This window comes from Aotus nancymaae, unplaced genomic scaffold (genome assembly GCF_030222135.1).
Source record: "Aotus nancymaae isolate 86718 unplaced genomic scaffold, 86718_ANA_hifiasm-v0.15.2.pri h1tg000029l, whole genome shotgun sequence".
Classification (NCBI taxonomy): Eukaryota; Metazoa; Chordata; class Mammalia; order Primates; family Aotidae; genus Aotus; species Aotus nancymaae.
This window is the reverse complement of record NW_026988442.1, coordinates 53221189-53245147: the sequence shown is the minus strand read 5'-3', so window position 1 is coordinate 53245147 and position 23959 is coordinate 53221189. Positions and strand designations below refer to the sequence as shown.

The 23959-nt window shown below is 43.1% G+C and overlaps 1 protein-coding gene across 11 annotated transcripts in view; it reads left to right on the top strand.

Moving 5' to 3' along the window:
• The window catches only part of TANC1 (tetratricopeptide repeat, ankyrin repeat and coiled-coil containing 1), a 251585-nt gene that overhangs the window by 166286 nt on the left and 61340 nt on the right, over positions 1-23959 (top strand). For 7 of the 11 annotated variants that reach the window (XM_021665895.2, XM_064382718.1, XM_064382724.1 and 4 more), the window contains 3 exons: positions 3693-3823; positions 4923-5109; positions 18530-18793. In XM_021665895.2, the coding sequence (XP_021521570.2) occupies positions 3693-3823; positions 4923-5109; positions 18530-18793 (582 nt within the window). The remainder of the gene's footprint in view (positions 1-3692; positions 3824-4922; positions 5110-18529; positions 18794-23959) is intronic. The other 4 variants (XM_064382723.1, XM_064382722.1, XM_064382727.1 and 1 more) reach the window with 2 other exon arrangements.

The following is a 23959-nucleotide window of genomic DNA, read 5'->3' as shown; positions in this document are numbered from 1 at the left end:
ATACACATTTGTTTTGAGCCTCACAACCTGTAGGAAGTGGGTACCCTCACTAAGAAAGTGCACTTGAGAAAAATTCAATACCCAAAAAGATCTGGATGGTGGTTAGCACTGAGAACACCCTGGCTTCCCAGACAGTGGGGAGGATAAGAAGATGACTGAAAGGGCACTGATGGTTTGAAGTTATGATGGCAGTAGTTGGGGAGCTGGTCAGTTTGTCGACTGCCCCTTAGCATCTGTGCCCCCAAGTATAGTCCACCAGGGGGTGAGTAGCTGAATAGAGGCAGGCAGGAAGTGATTCAGGGACTTCCCTTTACCTTTCTCCATGCAGTAAGCCTTTTATGTTGTGCGATACCTAGGGTTCCATGGATGTGCTACGGGGAGGAATATTCGCTTTCCACTTGCTAATGAATTCCTAGGGCATGTGAGGCCAATTATTCTCTCAACTCCAAATATAGCCATCATATAGTCTTTGGATATTTAAATCTGTGAAATGTAAAGTGAAGTCTTCTCTCCATCCCTTATCCCACTGGTATTGGGTAATGTACACCCATTATTGATAAGTGACTTAATATTAACTACATGAATGAAAATAGACTTGGCTATTTAGAGTAGTCCATTTGAATTTGACTTGGAGGTGCTTTTGTAGTAACTAGCTTAGAACCATCTGGCTGTTCCAATCTCAATATTTAGTGAACAGTATGCAAGTAGAAATGTATTTCCATTTCACAGTGTATCCATGTGAGTTCCTAAGCAACTCATCTCTCCCAAGATGGCTCAGTGACACTTCTCCCAGGGATCCTTCTGCCAGAGTGAGAAGTTCAGTGAGAGAGGGCTCTGTGCATTAGGGAGGAAGAGATTCAGACAGCTTCATGTGGATTAAGGAATTCATACTGAAGGGGACTTTTAAGGGGAAGATCACTGGGATGACATTTTAGAACACAGAATATGAAAAGACAGGTAGGAAGCCTTTGGAGGAAATAAAATTGCAGTACCTTAATGGATATAAACATGAAGTAAATAACGTCTGTTCATTCATCTCAACACTGGGTAAGGGTTTAGAACTTGGATATCAACAAAGTCCAGTTCATACAGTTAAGAGAACAGTTAATCATGAATTTGGGTGTCCCTTTTCCTTTTTTTGTTTTGTTTTGTTTTGTTTTTGAGACAGTCTTGCTCTGTTGCCAAGGCTGGAGTGTAGTGGTACAATCTCGGCTCACTGCAGCCTCTACCTCCTGGGTTCAAGCAATTCTCCTGCCTCAGCCTCCCGAGTAGCTGGGATTACAAGTGCCTACCACCACACCCAGCTAATTTTTATATTTTTAGTAGAGACGGGGTTTCGCCGTGTTGTCCAGGCCACTCTCGAATTTCTGACCTCAGGTGATCTACTTGCTTCAGCTTCCCAAAGTGCTGGGATTACAGGTGTGAGCCACCGTACCCAGCCTGGGTGTCCCTTTTCAATTCAACTGCTCCCTAACTTAACTGAAGTGGGTTAGATGGTAAGTTGTTTCTGGATTTTAAAATAATGAAACACTTGAGAACCTGGAGTATCTGCAGGCACACTGTGGGTGTGGTGGCAACTGTGCTGGGGTGTTGCAATCCTCCTGCTGCACGAAGGACCTACACAGGATCAGGGTCCTCCTGCCAGTCCCAAGTGAGCCGCAGGCATGGCCCTGTTTGTTGTCCAGGTGAATTCTGTGGAGCCAAGCTCATGCAGCTGCTCTCTGTGCCTACACAGCAGCTGCCAACTGGGAGTCGTTTCTGGCTCTCTCCCCAGAGTGTTTCAGGTTGAACCAGAAGCTAGATGTTCTGGGGCATAATCACAATCGGGAGCAGTGTGGAGATTGTTTCGAAAGGGAAGTGGAGTGTGGAGTGGAGAAACAGCTAAGAGCTGCCCTCTCACTCACTTCTTCCCCTTTCCATCTGCGTCCTTTTCCCTCCCTCCAGCCCAGCTGCCACCTGAGATAAAGTAGCTGCTGTGCTTGGGCCTGGGGCAGGGGCGGAGGGAGGGCAGTGCCATCCTGTTCTGAGGGCCTCAGCCCTTGGGTGTGCCTGGGTGTGTTGATCTGGTTTGGTCCCCGCCCTCCTTTCCCAAATGCCCAGCTACTTTGAGAATCAAAATGTGCTTTAAGGTAGGAAGGGACCTCTTGTAGAGCGGCTTTGGCATGTGGTCGACCCACCCTGGGGTGGCTCCCTTTCCCTGTGCTGGCTTGGAGCCGTTGCCCTTCTTGTTTTGTTCACATGATCCAGAAGCATCAGGGCTCTTTTAACCCCATTCAAGCCTTGGTTTCCGTAACCCTGCAGTTTTCCAGAGCAAATAAAAATCATCCAAGCTGGCAAACCATTCTTCCTACCCCAAATGTTAGGAGCTTTTGCGAGCAAGCAAGGGGTGGGACACTTTTCCTTTCTTGAAGATGCTGCCAGTGTAGTTTTCCTTGTAGCTGCCGTCCTGGGTGCATGACTTGCAAAACTGATATGTGAGTGAGAATAAGACAGAGGGTCTTTGCAAAAGCTTTGCTTATTTTGATTTTTGTGTTTCCTTACAAAAGGCAAAGTGAGCATTGAACTTTATTGATGCTATTGTAGCTCAGTGGCAACATCACTGTGTTGTTTCCTCATTTTATTTTTTCTAAGACCTGTACCCATTATCTGCAGATTTTTACATCTAAGCAAAATAGCTTCATGTGAGTCTAGGTACCTAGATAATTTATAAACAAGAGCAAAATATTAAATGACTATGTCATAGGTTACTTATTGTTAAGTTCTAACTTCTGTAAGCAGCTTGCTTTGTACATTTTTCATCCCCTGATGCAAACTGATATTGGAAGGTGAGAAGTGTTAGAAGGATGTGGATATCATTTTATTTCTTGGCCATAATTAAGTGCCTTTGGGCTTTTTAGGTACAGGATTAACCTACAGCTCAACATTTAAATCCAACCATAAAATTCTCTTAAGTACAAAAAGCCGGATGACCAACCTCAAGGGGAACCCGAGAAAATTGGGCTTTCCCAGCATTGCTGTGCAGCATTCTGAGAAAGTAGCTTGATTTTTCTACATCTTTACATGGACAACAGTGTGATACTGGGTCCTGTCTCTCGGGACAGGTTTCACTGTGATTTTAAATCTTTGTTTCAGTGTGGATTCTCCACGATTGACCGTCAAGTTGAAATCCTGGTTTTGACTTCTATTGTGGGATGTGCACAGCAAGTTTTCCATCAAAGTTTCCACTGTCTTGCTCCTGTCTTGTTTAATGAGAGCTTGGATTTCAGTTTTACCCTAAATATCCTGGGTCTCTACCAGCATGCCCCTAGGGTTTTGCTTTATTTCAACCTCCTGTGGGCGTTAGCCACCCTGCACTCTATAAGGGTAACATGAAGGATTGGCCTTTTCTTACACAATCAGGTGTCTGGAGTACCCGTTTTCACATGACACGGAATTAGGAATTGCCGTCAGATAACACTGGGCTTTTTTGATTCACCCTTTGCACTTGGAGTTTTTGTTTTACTGTTTCCTTAACCTGTCACAGTCCCTTAATTAGAATGTATTGCTAGAGGACAGGCCACATTGTCAAACTTTGTGCGAATTTTATAAAAACACACAAAATCGCCAGACAAGCAGCTGTAGTGTGAACTCATCCAGATGCATACTGAAGTTCCCCAGGGGGCCATCTTCATTGTTTTCTTTCTTTGTTCCAGAAGCAAAGGCCGATAATGAACCGAGCTGTTCGCCGGCAGCTCAAGAACTGTTGACAAGGCTGGGATTTTTACTGGGAGAAGGGATCCCAAGTGCCACACACATAACCATTGAAGACAAAAATGAAACCATGGTAATGCCCGAGGAAGATACTACATTGCATACCTCTTCAGAGGATGAATGAAGCAATAACCATCTTCTCCCTTTCCTTGAGTGGGGAAGTCATTGTTCAGTTAAATGAGTTCTGGGCTGTTGTGTACTGAAATTTATTTCAACAGTGTGGTTCTGGGTTTTTGTAGTGGGGAGGTGGGGAAAAGCAGAAAGAAGCAGAACATAAGAAAATGTCTACGTTAACCTTCTAGTCACCACCCAGAGAATATTGGCTATGTGAATTAAAGAGGCTAAAAGAATTCCTTCATAATGATACTAGTACTTTTACCTTTATAGCACCATTGTTCTCATCTGGTTGCTTTGGTATATGCTTTCCTGTGCTTTTTTAGCTGTTGAGATTTTGGAGGTTCACTGGGGTGAGGAAAAGATTTATAGGAGATGAGGCAGAGACAAAATAAGATGAGATCAAATGGTTCATCTATCAGGAGAGCACTTCTCCCTCCAAGGGAGCAGCAGCATGCACCCTGCCACTTCCCAGATGTGATGTGTGCGTCTGAATAGCAATGCAGAATGGAGCCTCTACCCCTGGTGAAGGTCTCTTCTCTGCAAGGGAGGGTGTCATGCGTTGATTGAGACTGCAGTGGTCACCAGTCTCCATCCCCTGATTGCAGAGCCCATAAATCTTTAGGAATTGAATCAGGTTGCTGTGCTCATGAAACATTACAAAAAAAAGAGTTCCCAGGTTTTCTGTACAGAGGTCAAGTAACCCATTTGTCTTCTGCAGACTTCAAATGAAAGGAAGTTTGCCTGTTTGCCATTTCTCTTTTACAAATGTGCATTCTCACTAAATTATTGTTAAGACTGACCTTTTAATAAAAAGGAAAATCACAAAGGAGGGGAACAGAAGAAAGGTATTTCTCCCTTAAAATTGGGAAGACCACATATACATTTATATAGATATAGCTCCATGTATCCATATCTATACACACATCTCTTCAGATTTTTTTTTAAAACTTCCGTTTTCCTGTTCTTAGTTTTATTGTTTTAGCGTCAAAAACAAAAGCATGTGTCGAAGCATCCTGTGTAAGCCGTGCTAACTCCTCCTTCCGTTCGTCTTGCAGTGCACAGCTCTGAGCCAAGGCATCAGTCCTTGCTCCACACTAACAAGCAGCACCGCATCTCCTAGCACCGATAGCCCCTGCTCAACCTTGAATAGCTGTGTCAGCAAGACGGCAGCCAACAAAAGTCCCTGTGAGACCATTAGCAGCCCTAGTTCCACCCTGGAAAGCAAGGACAGTGGAATTATAGGTAAGAAGCACACTGCTCGGTAATGTAATGGCTCGAAGCTCGTCAACCAGAGCATTCACCAGGCACTTCCTCAGAGGGTTTTAGCATGGTCTGTGAAGGTCAGTCTGCCAGGGCCTGCTCTGTTCTTTGCAGGCAGCACTGGTTCCATGTGTAGCTGAGAGAATGAAGCATTGGCTTTTAATATTCCTTGATGTTTACTTTATAACACTCAGCTTATTTGTTTAAAAAAAGGAATTCCAGATCAGATCTGGCCTGTGAAATTACAAAAATCTTTGCTCCTCCATATTAAGTTCCATTTGTTGCACATCAGGTCCCACTGGGGCACATGGCACAGCAATGAAATTCCTGCATATTAAGACGTCATCTTAGCCCAATCTCAAGATCACATATTTCCCTGATGATAGCTCAGGCGTATGTTCTGTAGTTTTTTAATCACGGGATCTCTCTGCCTTTTGAGGCCAGCATTTTTTAAGGATAACCTCCCTGAGCCTCCACACTCACACAGTAAACGTGGTTGTCCTGAAGTTTGGGGGTCAGGAGACATGGGTTCCAGTCCTGACTTTTAGGCCAATTTGCCAAGTGACTTGAGCAACATTTAATTTACCTTTTTGCACCTTTTCTTTCTGTAGAAAATTAAGATATTGATTAATACAGTAGTTTTCAGTCCCAGGTGTGTATTAGAATCATCTATGGAATTTAAGAGTCTTTATTTTTACATGCCATCCCAGACAGACTGCATTTATGTTTTGCAGGTAGATTCCAGTGTCTGTGTGTAACTGAGGTGTCTCGCTAGGTACCTTTCAGATAACAGATCGGCGGGGGGGCCCTGGAGGGTTTGTTCAGGGCTTCCTCTGTTCCAAGATTATATTGCAGTTTCACAGTAGAGCTCTTCTGAAAGATTTAACTCCCCCTTTGCTGAGTTATGCACATGTCTTTGAGGGATAGTTTATGTTTTATTGTGGACTGAATGCCACTTCCACATTAATATGTAATCAAATAGAATGAACCACATTTGAAATCCTTATTTTCTTTAGTCACCTGTGATTTCTTCTAAGTGTAATTTGGAAAAACAGGCAGCAGGTTCATCCAGTTTGCACTTTGGAGGTTGCCCCAGAAGGTCTGTGAGATTCCTGGGATTGGGTTATGGGCTCTCTGGTGTAGACCTCACTGTAGCTTTGTGAGGGGCCCCTCAGCTTAAAGAAAGCAGCTTCTTGCCATAATTTTTAGCTGAATCAGAATCTTTAGTGTATTTTTGTTTTATTTTGCCTTCATTGCTTTATTAAGATGAAATTCATATACTACAATATTCACTCATTTGAACCATTGGGTGGTTTTTAATATATTTAAAAAGTTGTGCAACTATCACCATCACCACTATCTGATTGTAGAACATTTTCATTATCCCCAAAAGAAATCCTGTGACCATTATTAGAAGGCACACTCTATTTCCTATCCCAAGCTCCCCAGTCTTGGTCAACCAGTAATATATTAATACTTTTTGTCTCTGTAGCTTATTCTGGACATTTCATATAAATGGTGGGCTGAGTTTTGTGTAGCAAATTTAAATTCCTTTCACTCAGCTTGAAGGCCTTCCAGTGAGCTTATTCTGTTAACTCCTCATTCTCATCTTACCCCACTTCCCCAGCTGCTGTTTAGTCTAGTTCAGCTAATTTTTCCCGACATTACTTCTGTTCTTATGCCCTGTCTCTTCTGAGCTGTCCACCATAGATAGATCTTTGGTATTTATTCTGAGATAACGAGATGACTTTCTTCACACTATTCTTGGTTCTTCTGAAATTTTATCTCCTGCAGATAATTTATCTTCAAGGATGTGGCCAGTGCAGCATTGTTTTGACAGGCATTTTCTTTTTTACATCCTGGCTGTTGGCATTACGTGCCTCTGATTATAACCAAAAATTTCTTTTTTTTTTACTTTGTTACAAACTTTTCTTGAGACAGGGTTTTGCTTTGTTGCCCAGGCTGGAGTGCAGTGGTGCAGTTGTAGCTCATTGCAGCTAAACTTCTGGGCCAATGCAATCCTCCAACCTCAGGCTCCCGAGTAGTTGGGACTATAGGCATGTGCCACCACACTTAGCTCATTAAAAAATTTTTTTAACTCACTATGTTGCCCAGGCTGGTCTCAAATTTGTGGCCTCAAGCAATCCTCCCACCTTGGCCTCCCAAAGTACTGTGGTTACAGGCATGAGCCGCTGTGCCTGGCCCAAACTTTTAATAAATGAGAGCCATCCATTCATTTATTTCTCTTTCTCTCTCATTGAGATACAGTGCCACAATTTTTAAAGTATTCTAAGCAGGAAAGAAATGGTACTGGTTTGATTTTTTGTGTTGTGCTGCAGGAGGTTCGTTCTTTTCTTTTCTTTTTTTTTTCTTTCTTGACAGAGTCTCGCTCTGTCACCAGGCTGGAGTTCAGTCTTGGCTCACTCCTCTGCCTTCCAGGTTCAAGTGATTCACCTGTCTCAGCCTTCCAAGTAGCTGGGATTATAGGCACACACCACCATGCCCAGCTAAGCTTTGTATTTTTAGTAGAGACGGGGTTTCACCATGTTGGCCAGGATGGTCTTGATCTCTTGACCTCGTGATCCACCTGCCTCAGCCTCCCAAAGTTCTAGGATTACAGGCGTGAGCCACTGCTCCAGCCAGGAGATTCTTAATATTTAATCTAATACAGCCCCACCCTGTAGCTGACTGATTAGACTGTTTCTTTTTTTTTTTTTTTTGAGACAGTCTCGCTCTGTCGCCAGGCACCAGGCTGGAGTGCAGTGGCGCAATCTTGGCTCACTGCAACTTCCGCGTCCTAGGTTTGAGCAATTCTCCTGCCTCAGCCTCCTGAGTAGCTGGGACTAAGGCACGCACCACCACACCCAGCTAATTTTTGTGTTTTTGGTAGAGACACGTTTCATCATATTGGCCAGAATGTAGACCCTTCTTATATGCTCCCTATAGTGCCTCAGTATTCCCCTTCAGTGTATTTTTTGTTATTTAATTTTATCTCCAGATATAAACAGAGTTCTCATTATTTCAGGTATCTACTAGGTTCCTGGCATGGTGCTGGAAATGAGAAATTAAGGAAAGAGAAGTGTTACCACTGTCAAGTTTCACTGGGGAGGGAACATTCAGTTTATAAATAAACAAGCCATGCAGGATCCCCATTCTACGTGGGCTTTGTCAAACCTTTCAATGTCTGGGTTTTAAGCTCTGCCTTGATGACAGAGTAGTTCATTTCATGATACTGAAGCTGCATTTTTCCTCTGCTCAAGCCAACATGTTCCTTTAACTTGGCTGAGCATGAAAAGTGGCAACTGGAGGTGAAAGCAGAAGGAATTAGGAAGCGGCTGGTAAGTCCCTCTCATCCAGAAGACCCCATCTCTGGAGACCTTGCCTCCCACTGTGTTCTTCTGCAGAATGCAAGGGCTGTACAGGGATGAGAGGGAGGCACTGCTGTTGACAACGTCCTCTGTTCTCTCTCCTTCCGTGACCTGCAGAATTAGAAACTGTTGCCAGGGGCACACTGGAGGTGTGGTAGGGAGGAGAAGGAAAATTCACAAGAATTTCCTCTCCAGGCAGACTGTAGTCGCAGGTCTTTGAAGAGGCAGGAGTGGTGGGGACATAAAGGGGGAAGAGCTTCCTCTTAAATCAATACAGGGTGTGCAGGTTCCACTGCCTCTTCACAGAGCAGGTATCTATGACTCAGTCGTGGTTCTGTGATTGCTGGAGTAGGGGTGTGCCTTTTTCCATCTGAAGAACGTGCCTGTTAGAAGGCGTAGCCTGGGAATGGCAGCTTTTGGGCATCATACGTGTTTCACAAAGTAAAGTATTCAAGAGCACCATGACCTTAGTGGACAGAGATGAAGATGAGATGGCCTCCTGCTTTGGAAGACCTAGCAGTGGCTTGTAAAACAGGCTGGTGAGGATCCATGCTCCCAGTTACATAGCACCTGGAGAAGGCGGGAAGAGGCTTTCCGTTTAGTTTTCCATTTTACATAGTTTAATACTTGTCAGCCAGTATCTCTGGGGTTGGAATTGCAAAGGCTTTGGGGGTGGACTGGTGCAAAGTGCACACAGCTGCTGAGGCCTTGCGAGCTTTGGGCAGCAGGAGGCTCAAAGCAGGCTTCCACGTACAGTATCCACATGGTCTATTCAGGGCAGTTGGGGGAAATTTCAGATAGTGCTAACCCATCCTTTAAAATTCCTGGACCTCTCTACTCTTTAAGCAGATTTCCATCATGTTGGTTATATTTAACGTAAATATTTTTGCCCAGCAGATGCAGAGACAGTAAGCTTGTGTTGCCACATGCCCAGGCACCCAGTTTAGAAAGAAATATAAAGTATATGTTTTCATCAGGATGCCCTGCCTGTGTTCTGTTTCCATTGCTTAGGAGGAGAAAAGACAGGCTAGTGACCAGTAGAAGAATTAATTGGGCCCCTTCCAGTCTTCCTCTCTGGAGGCTGGGGCTCAGTAGACCCCTTACACCCCCTGTTTCAACTATATTATGTTATCCAGAGGGGAGTCCCACTTTATCCTCTTTCAGGAGGTTCAAGTTCTTCCGACATAAATGTCTTTAGAAGTATAATAATTCTGTCATGTAGAAATACTGTCCAAGCTGGATGGGATTAACAGAATTCCCTGTGGTTGTCTTTTTTATTTTTTTAAGTGAAGTTCCTTGCTCTTTACATGTTAAAATCATTGGCATTACCTTGAAATTAGTGTCTGATTTTCAAATTTGCAATATGAAGATTTTCTCAATGTGAAACCCAGCTGAAGGAAAAACTTTACAAAGTATGCTTTTAACGGTGTTTCCTCCTTGTCTGAGAAAACATTTTTTCTTAGTGACACTCCTTTGAATATGACTTGCTTTCAGCTGTTACAAATGGAAACTGTAAGCTGTATTAATGCCAGTTTAGAAATAAATGTAAAGTATGTGTTTTAATTAGAACATGTGAAAACCAATCTTATTTTCAAACAAAGCATCACCGAAAATAATAGGTTTTAAAGTGCTTTGAGATAAATATGATATTTAATTTTTGTTTATGTATATATCATAAAATTTTAAGTGTGTGTATTAGTTTCAAGAAAATAGGCTATTTCTGCATTTAGGAAGAAAGAGGATACAGCCTGGATGAGCAGGAACAAACAAAACCCAGGTTTCCTATGAAAATAAAAAGAAATCCTTCCTATCCATTAATGATAGATGTGCAGAGGAGAAGGAAGGACTTGTTCTGACTGAGGGAGGGGCCGTTACGTCAGTCACCCGCTCCATTCTTTTTTATCTGCCTTTACCTGTTGAGATGTGTAATCTCCAGAGTTTTTGTAGTGTCCTGAATCTGCCTCCTTTGGAGAAGTGGTGCTAGGACAGTTCCATGAAGGGAGGGGACCCTGAGGGAACGGTGCCTACTTCTTCCCAACTGGGTGTGTCTGCCACACAGAGCAGGTATGTCATCTACCTGCCCGACTCTCAGCACCTGAGCTGGCAGGCGTGAGCCACCACATTCCACCAGGCTAGGTGGCTTTCTGGGTGATAAAGTGCTCAGAATTGGAGCTCTTCTGACAGCCTTGACTTTGCTTTCCTCATGCTTACGTTTGTTTTCTTCTTGCTTAGTTTGAAGCAGGGAGGCAGGTATGCATTTAGACAGGGGAATGCCTTCATAGAAATACTTCTCCTGTAAAAGTAGCTTGCAGTAAAATATTAGACACCTGGTTAGTATCCTGCTGGTGCTTGCTAGAGTTTGATAATATTTATTTTTCTGCTCGGTTGCTTAGGATGTTAAAAGTCAGTCGTGATCATTTTTTTTTATCTTCCTTTGACTCTCTCCTACCTCCTGCTAGGCTTATAAAATGAAAGTGATTCCAGAGGTAGCTTTAGACCTTTTATTTCCTGGACTTTGTGTCCCAAGGGATATAATCAGATGCAGAGGCACACAAAGATGAATTAATTGTACTTTATTTACCTTTTTGACTTGTTGTAAATCCTGTCCTTTTGATTTTATGCTAATGCTGCTTTGTTACCACCTGTATCACCCTGCTCACTACTAAATTGAAATGCTTTGGAATTGATTTGGTAATAACTATTTAGACTGTTTCAAGTCTGGGTTAATATTCATTTTGCTACATTGCCTGCAATTTTTAAAATCATCCTTAATTATAGAAGCCTTTTTTTAAATCTCTTGGGTGAAGAGAAGAATTTTTCTTTATGTATATAATTTGGTAATATGCTTAATGTGGGAAAGAAATTCTTGGCAATGATTTGAGTCAGCAAACAGCCTGCTGTACTTTTATTCAGACTGTGGTTGGAGTCTTCAGGCTGTTCTATTGGTATAGCAAGCATTTATTGGTGCCTGCTATGTACCAGGAGCAAGCATGTTCAGTACTGGGACAATAATGATAAGGCACAACATCTATTGTCAAAACTTGTCCACCTGTGGGACTACAAAATAGTCTTCTGTGGAGAGTCCGAGTAAGTTGCCAGTTACTGAGAAGAGTTTAAGACATGACAGTGACATCTCTGATGGAAGATGTATGCTGTGGGTGCATAATGATACCACTGATAGAACTCTTTTCCAAAATCTGGAAAAGGGTCATTAGACTGTGTGAGAAGCTCCAGTGTTTGTGCATTCAGTACACAGGTTATGTGAGACTTTACCAAAGCATTGTGCTTCTTCTGGAAAATGTCATGGTACTTAAATTCTTAGGCTTGTCTCTGGAGACTGTTCTTCACTGTGTCAGCCTCAGTTGGGCAGTGTGGTGGGTTCCATCCTCCCCCTCCAGCACCACCTGCTCCGAGCTATTCCTTTAGGTGTTTCCACAATCAAAGGGCCTGATGAACGCAGCCAGGAATGCATGGCTCAGGTCCCTGGTCTCACTGCATGTCAAAGCAGAGCATGCATTGCGCAACACAGGTGAGCACCAAGCTAGAGATTTGGTACAGAGATCTGGCTGTCATAAGCCAGCACACAGGGCTCCCAGCGCAAGGCCAGAGAGGGAGCAGGGCCTTGTGGTGCATTGGATGGGGCTGGACAGTTGCAGAAGGAGAAGCCAGAAGTCCCCTGGAGCTGAAGTTTACCGTGCAGGGACGGGGATTGCCCCACCTGGGACATTCTGTTGGCATTCCAGGCAAGGTGTCTTAAGTGCCTTCACTAGACCTCTCAGGTTAAAAGCTGTGGCTGCAGGTGAGCCAGGGACTTTGTTTTCTGTGGTTGGTTAGTTTGCAGGTGGGCAGGCCTAGGTAGGAGTGGAGAGAAAAGTACAGTCTGGCATTTCTGGCCAGAAAGGTTTAAGGCAGGCCAGTTTCATTGTGCAGGCTTTCCCTTAGTCACTTGGGAAAATCCAAAATGTGGCCTGGCGGCCTGAATGCCTGTTGGGTGTGAGGTGTGGGTACACGAGAGAGGGGTGCCACCTGTCAGTCAAGATGCCTAGGGACTTGTGTGCTTGCTGTTTTGACTTGTCTCTGATCTTTTCCTGATCCGAGTTCCTCTGTGGCAGTGAAACCTAATTTGAAAAGTTGTTAGTCACGGGAGGCCGTCTCTACGGTAGTTGCCTTTTCCTTTTCTATTCACTTCTTCCTTCCACTCACTTTTATGAGCGGCCATTATGTTCCTTTCTTGTTTGATCTTTAATTCATTGGTCCAGTGTTTTAACTTTAAAATCTTCCTGTTGACCACTAAGCTGAGTATAGAGGTTAAAAAATGTTCGCTTTTTAAGTGCTACTTTTCTTCAGCTGTGTGGGGAGGGAAACATTCCTGAGCATTCATGATGCCTGAGGCACTTGGCATATGCCCTTTTGTCTAATTTTCTCTGCAACCCAGGGAAGGACAAATCACTCTCTTTACAGAGCCCTCATCTTGAAAATGGGGAATGCAAGACAGTCTATAATGTTCTGGAAGAAAATTTGCATTTCTGATTTTTTTATCCTCTCAAAATGTGTATATTTTCTATTATAATAAAAGTAGTATATGTACATAATTTATAATACACATGTTTGGGATGTGTGCACCAAGTCTTGTCTTAATAGTATGGCATTATCAGAGCAATATAGAGAGGCCGGGTGCAGGGGATCATGCCTGTCACACCATCGCCATGTGAGGCTGAGGTGGGAGGATCGCTTCAGCCCTGGAGTACAAAAGCAGCCTGAGCAGCATAGGGAGATTTTGTTTCTACAAAAAAAGTAAAAATATAAAAATTAGCCAGGGTGGGTGGTAGAGCATGTCTGTGGTCCCAGCTACTCAGGAGGCTGAGGTGGGAAGATCATTTGAGCCTGTGAGATTGAGGCTGCAGTGAACTGTGATTACACTACTTTACTCTAGCCTGGGCGACACAGCGAGACCCTGTCTCGAAACCAAACCCTCCCCCCAAAAAAGTGTGGAGCACTATTCTGGGATACATAGGACTTAGGGCATTCTGGGGCTTTCCTGTCCATAGGGCTATTAATGAGAGTCAGCTGAAGTACGATAAGAACTTAGAATGATGCCTGGCACATAGTAAGCAGTATTCCAACATTCATCTTAGCCACTATTGTGATTTCCTAAGGATCATTACTTAATTGCTTACCAGTGAATTTGAAATGCCCAAAACAGACATTAAACCAAGATTTTTCTTTTTCCATGAAGATATGAGTTGGGTAATGTATGAAATAGGAAGGGAAAGAGAAAAGATGCATTCAGGAGTCATGTTCATAAGACTGTATTCATTGTTCTTATAAGTGGGCAAAAGCTATACTCCTAAGTTTCCTGGTAGCCAGTGAAAAGAGAGAAAACAAATATTGAGGGTGGTGTTTATAAAGACCAAAATGTCCAGTGCCCAAAATGGTCCTGGGTCTGGAGAAGCATACCGCCTTGTGGACTCCCTAAGAGGGAGGAGCCAGGGTTGCAGCAAGCCCCTTGCTGTTTTCACCTCTTATCTTCTCCGTGGCTCAAAGAGAAGGGCCTGATGAGTTGTTTGTGGCATATGTTAGGTATCACTGGCCCTTAGTTCCTAAACAATTCTGGGCTAATGCTGCAGTCAGGTTAGCTTTCTTCTTGATATTCTTTTAAGCCTGTGACTTGATTTGGATCCCACCATACTACCTACAGGGCCTTGGACCTACACTGGTGTTATTTTTCTTTTGCTGATTCTATTTTAAGTATCCATTCAACATAGAACCTTCAGAAGGCAAGGGGTAAAGAAAAGTTGGATCCCAGCACTTGAGGAGGCCAAGGCAGGTGGATTGCTTGAGTTTAGTGGGCAACATGGCGAAACCCCGTCTCTACAAAAAACATAAAAAATTAGCCGGGCGTGGTGCCTGTAGTCCCAGCTACCTGGGGAGCTGAGGCGGGAGGATTGCTTGAGCCTGGGAGGTCAAGGCTGCAGTGAGCTGAGATTGCACCACTGCACTCCCGCCTGGGCAAGAGAATGAGACCCTGTCTCAAAAAAAAAAAGAAAAGTTGGGAAGATGAAGACAGAGTGTAGTCTTATTTCAGAGCCTTCCAGAGCAATGCATTTGATGACTGAGTGGATGACTTTTTAACTAGGCAGACTTCACGAACTTTTAGCCACAGATGCTTAACTCCTTTTATGTGTTGAACACCATGCAAGCAAACAGTGTTTTAAAAATACACTGTATGTATGATCAGAAGAATTGGCATTGGCTATACCACTAATTTTGTGTGTGTGTGTGTGTGTGTGTGTGTGTGTGTGAGAGAGAGAGAGAGAGAGAGAGAGAGAGAGACAGACAGACAGGTTCTCTGAAGCCTTTCATCTCTATAAAGCAGGGTTGACAGTTCTTAGCCTATCTGTCTCCTCTCATGGTTTGTGGTGATCAGGTTTATGCCCTAGTATATTAAGTGAGCCAGGCGCTTAATAGGTCCAGTGTTTTAACTTTAAATTCTTCCTGTCAACCACTAAGCTGAATATAGAAGTTAAGAAATGTTTGCTTTTTAAGTGCTACCTTGTTTTTCTTCAGTTGTGTGGAGAAGAAAGCATTCTTGAACATTCCTAAGCGTGTAGTCCCAGCTACCTGGGAGGCTAATGAAGGAGGACTAATTGGGTCCAGGAGTTCAAGACCAGCCTGGGCAGCATAGTGAAATCCCATATTACACAGAAAAAGTGTTTTGGAAGTATTCTACCCCTGTACACTAGTACAAAGGAAGATAAGACACTGTCCCTGGGACTAAAAGGAATTTTCAAACTACATGGAGAATCAGAAGTAATGCATGTAAATCAATAAGCAGTACAAACCTAATTCAACACTAAATTGTGAGGTGCAGCCTAACCTCACAGCTTTATAAAACTTGAGGCCTGATAAGTTGCTCATTTTCAGAATGCTCCATGTTGCAAGTGCACTGAGACCCAGTTTGGGTGATAATAGCAAGCTGTAGTTGACAAAAGCTGCTATCTATACTAGTCCAAAGAACAAAATGCTAGGATTTTTAAATTGTTAAGCAACTATAAAGATTAGCTAGTCTCTGGGAAATGTCAAATAGCGCTTTTTAGAGATTTTTTTAAAAAGTCATCACAGTTAAGATTTTACCCTGGTTGTATGTGTGTTCGCATGCGCATTTTTGAGAGTGACTGACTGGGTTAACCTCATTAGGAGTTTGTATTTCTATAATCAGAGAAGAAAGATGTTTTCGAGCAGCCTGTCATTTATTGGAAGAACCAGCTTTCTCTCTCTTGGGTTCTCCAGGGTTGCCACGTTTGGTGTGGCTCTTAGGTTGTTCAGGGAAGCCAGACTGATTTGGTCTGTATCTGCTTGGCTGGATCTGCTTCAATGCTCAGGCAGAGCTGAGCCAAGATGAGAGTGTCTGGGCTTCCAGCTGTGTAGGCTACATCTGGTATTGAATCCCAGGAAGGAGTGTTCATGGAGTGGCTTCAGATTTCCCAGCCTCCCTGCCTCTGAGAACTGTGGGACATGTGAACCAGGAATGCCTCTCTTACAGGAACTTGTGAGGGCAGCAGAAGGGCTGCCTCTTCTTCCTCACTAGTCTCCTTCTTATAAACACTGACCTTACAATACATTCATTTCCAAATGGTTTCCCCATTTGGGACTTCTCTTCCCAGTGACTGCTCCTGCAGCTGGGCCCTTCCTCCCCCGCCCCTTTTCCTTCCTCTCCCTGCCAGGACCTGAGTGTTTCCCCTGTCAGATGCTGGGCACAGTGTAGGGCACATGCCTGCCAGTGAGAGCTGCACCTTCTGCCTGTCCTGCCATCAGGAGCTCTGACCTGGCCTTCCCAGCCATCCTCAGTGGTGCCATGGGTCCCTGAGGTCCTCATGGCAGTGCTGTCACCTGTAACAGGAAGTGAGCTAAGTCCCTGTTCCCACTACTTGAGGTCCTAGTTAGGACTCAGCTCTTTGGGGTTTGATTCAGAAGTGCTTGGCACTTAGGGAGAGCACTTTGACTTTTGGTTTGTTTGTTCAACTTACAAATGTGTGCTCTCAAATGCAACAGCCACAATAATAAAACCAAACACATCCCCTATCTTCCTAGTCTGGAACTCTTGTCACTTGGATGTTGGAGTGGCCTGGGAACGTAACTTATTACAGTATGTCTGAGAAAAGCATTTTGAGTTGCGAACACTGGATTTAAATGTGAAGGTTTGTAACACCGCAGTTTGTGTTATGGGACTGCCTGCATTTTTATACTTTCAGCTTATTAACAGGGTTGCTATTAATAAGCAATAAACTTACCAACAAATTAGACCATTCCTGAAAAACATTAGCACACTTCCTAGCATATAGTAAACCTTCAGTAAATGCTAGCTTCTGCTGTCAACACCACTACTGGCATTTTTATGATAGAAAGAGTCATATTTGCTGTGCCTATGTTCATATAAACGGTCCATTTAAAAACACATGGAAGCCTGTGATTGATTCCAAAGAAGACGGGGGTGTGGTTGAATACTGCTAATGGAACACTGGCAAATGCTGGGAGTCATAACGATGGGCACCCAAAATCAGATCCTGTACTGATAAGTGAGATCAAGTGTAGTGTCTCTGACCACAAATGGAACTGAAGTTTATTCATTTACTCATTCATTCAATTAGCAAGCATTTATTGAGCACTTACTATGTGCTACGCTGTTCAGAAAAGGAAAAGATTGCCATGGATACTCTAGGGAAGGCTTCGGCACTTATGTGGGATTTTTTTTAAATAGGGAGGCAACCAGAGAGGGTGCTAAGTCCATGCTGCAGCAGCAGGAGGAGTAAAGACAGTCTTAGAATTGTGACAGGATGTCCTGTGGCCACAGCAAGGAAATAGTTTTGTCTTCTAAACCATAAAGAATATAAACAAAGCTAAACCCCTTCAGACTCTTTGATCCTAAATAACTGACCCTGAGTTAATTCACCAGCCTTCTGATAAAAGTGTGTATCGTCTTGGTATGTGGCTAAAGCGGCCTAATCCAGGAGCTGCATTCTGAATGCACTTTGGCCCTGCACACTCGCATTTAACAGGCTTGCAGTTGAGGGCCTAGGCAACTGGAATCCAAGTAGAGAAAGAAGCATCGGTGGATGTGGCTCCTGTTCTCAAGGATGCAGCCTACATTAGTTCTAACAGTGGGGCAGTGTGAGTGGCCCAGGTAATGATGTGGTTTCAAGGGGATCCTGTATGGCTCAGCATCTTTAAATTAGAAGTGGCTCTTTGTAGAAGCTATGTAGGGTGAGTATTGCTTCTCTCTTTGACCATGTTCTTTCTGCTCTTTTGCTGAGATGTTTACAAAAGGTTTTTTCCTATCTTTTTTCTGTGCTGGTTTTTTTTTTTTCTTGGAGATTAAATGTGAATTCTGTAGTGATAGTATACCTTCCCATGCTGGTGCTTCACCTGCGCTGGATACAGGAAGGTTTTTCATTTCGTGCTGCTGAAGGAATAATAAGTCAGTCTCTCTGGATCATCTTAAACAGATATTATAAACTTTAAGTCTAAGGGTCAGATTCTCTGCTTGACTTTATAATTGTGTTTTTGTTTCTAAAAATTTTCTCCTGTATGTCTCTGCATTAACCATTCTGTTATTCATTCCTGCTCCCTCATCCCCAACAAATGTTATTAATTTGGAAAGTATATTTAAAGGTTCAAAAGAATTTAATGAGACATGAATTCTTTTGTGAGTAATCTTTGTTAAAAAGAGAGGATACGTTATTTCCAGGTTACATAGATTTAACTCTGATACTTTTTAGACAGTTTTTTTTCATTATCTTCCTATCAGAGTTTCTCCCTCTCCCCTCTTCTCTGGAGAGTGATTTAGCAGCTTATTTCCCCTGGTAAGCCACATTCTTCTAATTTACCAAAATACATCGTATGGAACATACTTTGATAAAAATCTGTGTGGACCAGAAAACTTTCCATTGATCCTAGGGAGGGCAGTGTGCATGTTTTAACTCTTCAGCCCTAGCTCTGCCTGGCCCCCTTCAAAGTATTTTGGTCTCTCATTTCAGCCACGATTACAAGTTCATCCGAAAATGATGACCGGAGTGGCTCCAGTCTGGAATGGAATAAAGACGGAAGCCTAAGATTAGGGGTTCAGAAAGGTGTGCTTCATGACCGCAGGGCAGATAACTGCTCCCCAGTGGCAGAAGAGGAGACCACCGGCTCAGCAGAGAGCACGCTGCCCAAAGCAGAATCCTCAGCTGGAGATGGTCCGGTCCCTTACTCTCAGGGCTCCAGCTCACTAATAATGCCACGGCCCAACTCAGTTGCAGGTAAGGCCACACCTCTCCCTGGAAGTATTATCTCAGGGAGACTGAGGTGCCCTGTGTTCACTGTCTTTCACATGGGAAGACATTCCAGACACAAGCCAGCTTCGTGGCCCCACGTCAGGCACTTGCCTTTTCTAAGCCTCAGTTTGCTAATCTGTAAACACAGTAAGGCTGTACTTAATGCTCTTTAAGTGATCCTTCTGCTCTGGAATTCTTTTAAGTCAATGGTTTGGACTCTCAGGCTCTTTGTGTATAAAAGAAGAAAGTATAAAAACTCTCCTCTTGGTTTGTGTTATTTTAAGCCTTAGAAAATTCATAACTGTTTATTACATCCTGGTAAATGGGAATTGTTGGGTGAGTTTGTTAATATCAGTCAAGGAACTTCTTACCATTACAAACTTATTTTTGTGTAATGGAGGCCCATTGTACAGACGAGGGCCAAATTTCTGTATAATTTAGTTAAAATGGAGCTCAGAGCTTAAAACCTAAGCAGTGGAAGAAAGAGCTCTCAATCAAGGAAATGAAAATATTTGAGACAGACATGCTTTTCCAAGATGCAGCAGCTGGAACAAAGAAGAGAGCACAAAGGCTGGCGACTGTCAGTCGTCGAACTGGTTGGCGGATGTGTGTCAAGCAAGGAGAGTACAGTCTGTCCCCTGTATCTGCAGTTCCACATCCGCGGATTCATCCAGCCACGGAGCAGAAATACCCAGGGAAAAAATTGATAAAATAAGAATTTGAAAATACAGTCTCACAATTATTTACATAATACCATGTGTAATACCTAATACAAGGTATTACAAGTAATCTAAAGATGATTTAAAGGATATAGGAGGATGTTTGTAGGTTATGTGCAAACATTACACAATTTTATATAAGGTTGAGCATCTGAGGATTTCAGTATCCTCAGGGGGTCCTGGAACTGATCTCCGGTGCTTAGTGAAGGATGACTGTAGCTCCAGATGGGTGGGGAAAGGAGCTCTCTGCATCTGAGCTGTGGTGCCTGTTTTTAACGTTTCCAGTTTCTAACTCCATGCCCTTGCACTGAATTTAGAAAAGGAACTTGATACAGTCATTCTTTGTTATCAATGTAGCACGTAACATTTCTCTTCTAATGCAGGGACCCAGATTCTCCTTTCCTGCATCAGAGAATTTCTCTGTGATTTATACTATGCTTTCAGGATGCGGTGGGTCACTCTGGTGGTTGTAGGGTGTTTTTTACACTGGAACTCAGAAGTAGCTGATAAATAATTGGCCCTAATGGAAAAGTTCTGAGGCACAACTCTAATTCACTTTCAAAGGAAGTGAAATGGTCTTGTTCCAGAAGAGGGATTTGGCATGTCTGCCAGAGAGAAATACTAGAGAACATTATACAAGTTGACTGATAGTCCTTCCACAGCTTTCCTGTCCTCTCACCACTGTCCCACCACTTTAACACAGTGTGTGGCACTCAGGGCGCTTTAGACAGAATTTACCTAGTTATGATGAATGGGTCATTTGTATTATCCCCAGAACTTGATCACTTTATTGACTTCAACAAAAATAGTGAACTTTTGCTCAATTTAGTCAAGCTATTTTAAAATTAAGAAACATTACTGTGTTAATTTTAACAGTGTTAAAAGCATCCCATTTGGGGTTGTTTTCTGCTTGATGTTCTTTTATGGGTCTCCTGCCATGTGAAGTGACAGTGGGTGTGAGCTGAGCTTTTCCAGGAAACTGCTGTGATTATAGAGCGGAGCTTTCTGATTTCTGCTGTGTGCATTCATTAGTTTCTGTGTGTGCCCTTGAGCTAGACCTCCTGTGGAATGGGAGGGTTTTACCTCTAGATCAGAGCAAAGTCTACCTGGCCTAATGGGTTTGCTCGTTTCTTCTGTGCTGCATATTTTTTAAACTAAATGAATATTTTGAAAGGAAGTGAGCAAAGGCCTATTTCACGGTATCTGTTAACAAGCTAGGAGTATGGTAGATTCTTCATTGCCTCCCTTCCTGCCCCTAAAGTTGAACCTCAGTTAAGAGGAAATGACAAGATTTTTCAAGTACCATTGAAGAGTTAAGGTTCGGGTTGTATGGATTCTGTGCAGCACTATTTAGTGATTAGAAGGCAGGCTGCTACAAACAGGGCAGCAGAGAACACTCAGTGTTAGAAGCAGAATAATATGTGAAGTACCAATACAGAAATATCTTAGAAGTATTTTGCATGTTACAATACAGGTAAACGAATTGCTTTTTGGTGGGAAAGGTGTTTTGGTGCACGAGGGTTGGCAGGTAAAGGAAGGCTGATGCCAGGCCTCTGTTCACAGCCTCCCCATGGGACTGGCCCCTAGGGGGTAGGGTGCAGAACTTCTTCCTAAGGTCCTTTACTGAGCTTGCTACAGAGAACTGGAATTGTCTGTTAACCATGTAGTGGTAACATGGTTAATTTTTATTTTTTGTCAAAGATTATAAAAATAAGTTGGCTAGGTTTTGAGATTGTTTCACGATACAGATTTTCTTTGTAAAGATATTTGTTAGAGTAGGATTGGTTTGGAAAACTATATATCACATCAAAATGCATGACATGGACACTTCTTTTCTTTATTAAAAACAGACCAGGAAGGCTTTAAAAGTATGTTTTAAATCATAAAGAAGTCAGGTAATGGGTTCTACTATTTTTTACTATTTTTTTTCCTTTCAAAGTACTTTGAGTGGATTACAGAACACTGTGTTTAATTTTCCAGGAAACCAACAAGCACAATTGCAATCCAGTTTTCCTAAAACTGGTCATTGCCCTGGACATACTGGCATGTACTTTCCATAGGTTAGTCCACAACTTTAGCAAATATTCCTCTTTGTCCAGCTTAGAGATGTCTCCCTCTGCCTTGCTCCACCAATCCCACCCCCACCAAAAAACAAACTCTTCCCTTCGCATCTTGAAATGTGCTTCTCATCCACATGTTGTGTGTGTGTGCGTGTGTGTGTGCAATAAGTGTATAATTAATTTCACTGTAGAGATTCTAGCAATGGGTTTATTGTAGCATGAAATTACTGCTTTACCTTTGGGGGATTTTTTTGGCCCCAAGTAGTGTTTAGGATTTTGAACGTGTTTTTGGGTAAGTACTGAACATGAGTCTGACTTTTGCACAGGTAACGTCTGAGAATCTACTGTAGACATGCCTGAGAGGGCAGAGTGGCCCAAGTTACCTGCTCAGAGGGTGGATAACACCTGGGCACATAGCTAATCCACTGAAGTTTCCCTGCTCTATTTGCTGGCACCTCTATTGGTGGCTTTGAAAATGCCTTAGAAAGCTGAGATGGCTGGCAGGTAGTGGCTTATGGCCCTGCTGCACCTTTCAGCTCAGCTTAATCATATTTGAAATTGAAAATCAGCCAAGAGCTGTGAAAGTGCTGAGGCTGCTCTGTTACAGATTTTGGTGCTGAAACTCTAGTGACTGGGAATCTGAAAACAGGCCTGTGAAATCTTACCATCTCCTGCATCTGTTTAGCTACATTCTAGGGCATTTCTGCAATCTGTTATTTGGAATGTCCTTTACGGTCACATATTTTTAATCCTTTCAGTTGTCGTAAAATTATCAACTCAATGTTATGTTCTGAGGAGTCAGGGGAAGAAGGGAAATAAGCCTCAATGCTTTTGAGGCTCTAAAGCATCTTTGTATTCTCTAGAGCTGCAGCATTATGTCAGATGTTCATGACTATTCTGCCTCTGAAATGAGTTACGGGTTATGAGTGTGGCTGCCTGCCCCTTCTACCTGTGCCTTGGTGGGTGCATTCACCATGAGATGTGTGACAAGAAGGGTCTCAGGGCTCAGGCAGGAGCCTAGAAATGTTCCAAGCTGTGTTGCTGTAGGGAGGTAAAAGGGCTGAGGGAAGACAGTGTAGTCCTGTTGGCTCTCCAGGAGGTTTTATACACCCTACTTATGAAGGCCCTAGAGAGAAGCTAGAGGCTGCTCTTGGATTACCACACATGCGATCCATTTAAAAGTTCTGACAAGGAATTAGCAGAGTCTTTCTAATGGGAAAGATTTGCATGATAGCTGGCGATGTGCATAGAGTATTCGCTTAAACTTGTATACACTGTGGATATGCACCAGAAGGATGCAGAGGCATATAGGTGCATGCTGTCATGAAGTCAAGGTTGCAGATGCTTCTTGCTTGCTGGGAAGATGAGTCAGCAGGGCATGTGTTGGATTGCCCTTTGGAGGATGCAGTAAGAGAGGATGTGCCAGCACAGTTAGGCCTAGAGCCACCCAGGTGGTTGTTCAATGAAGGAATGAGAGCAGATGATATGGACAGTGAGGAAGAGAAGGACTGAAATCTTAGTGGGCAGAGATAGGAACGGATCAGGTAGGATGGATGGCACTGGTTGGCAGCTGGATGTTGGGTTAGAACCTGTTGGGCAGCCAGAGGATTTTCAGCAGACAGATGGCGCAACTCAACTTCTGTCCTCTGCAGCTTGGTCCCACTGAAGATGTCCCCAGTCCTAAGAAGCCTTGACCCAGACACTGACTCCCTCTAGACTCTCACTTGCTCTCAAATCACAATATAATTTCTAGTCCTGGAAGATAATAATTTTACTAAGATCAACAGTACTTCATGTTGGGCTTAATCTATAAACCAAATTAGGTTAATTTTATTTATAATTTTCTCAATGTAATAGGAGGGTTTTTTGTTTGTTTACCTGCAACTGTCTTTTGGTACTACTCGATGGAGGGGTTTTTAAAAGGCAAAAATGTCTACTATATACTGGCTTCTAAGATTTCTTGAGAATTAGCAAAATTATTTTGCTCTAGTTATTTTTGTAATCTAACTTGTATCAATGTTTGAATAGATATTTAATACTTTTTTTTTTTTTGAGACAGAGTCTTGCTCTATCACCCAGGCTGGAGTAAAGGAGAGTGATCCCAGCTCACTGCAACCTCCACCTCCTGGGTTTCAGCAATTCTCCTGCGTCAGCCTCCCAGTAGCTGGGATTACAGACACCTGCCACCATGCCCAGCTAATTTTTTTTGTATTTTAGTAGAGACAGGGTTTCACCATGTTGGCCAGGCTGGTCTTGAAGTCCTGACTTAAAGCGATCCACCCGCCCAGCCTCCCAAAGTGCTGGGATTATAAGCATGAGCCACTGTCCCCAGCTTTTTAATGCTTTATAACAAGTACATATGTGATATGCAT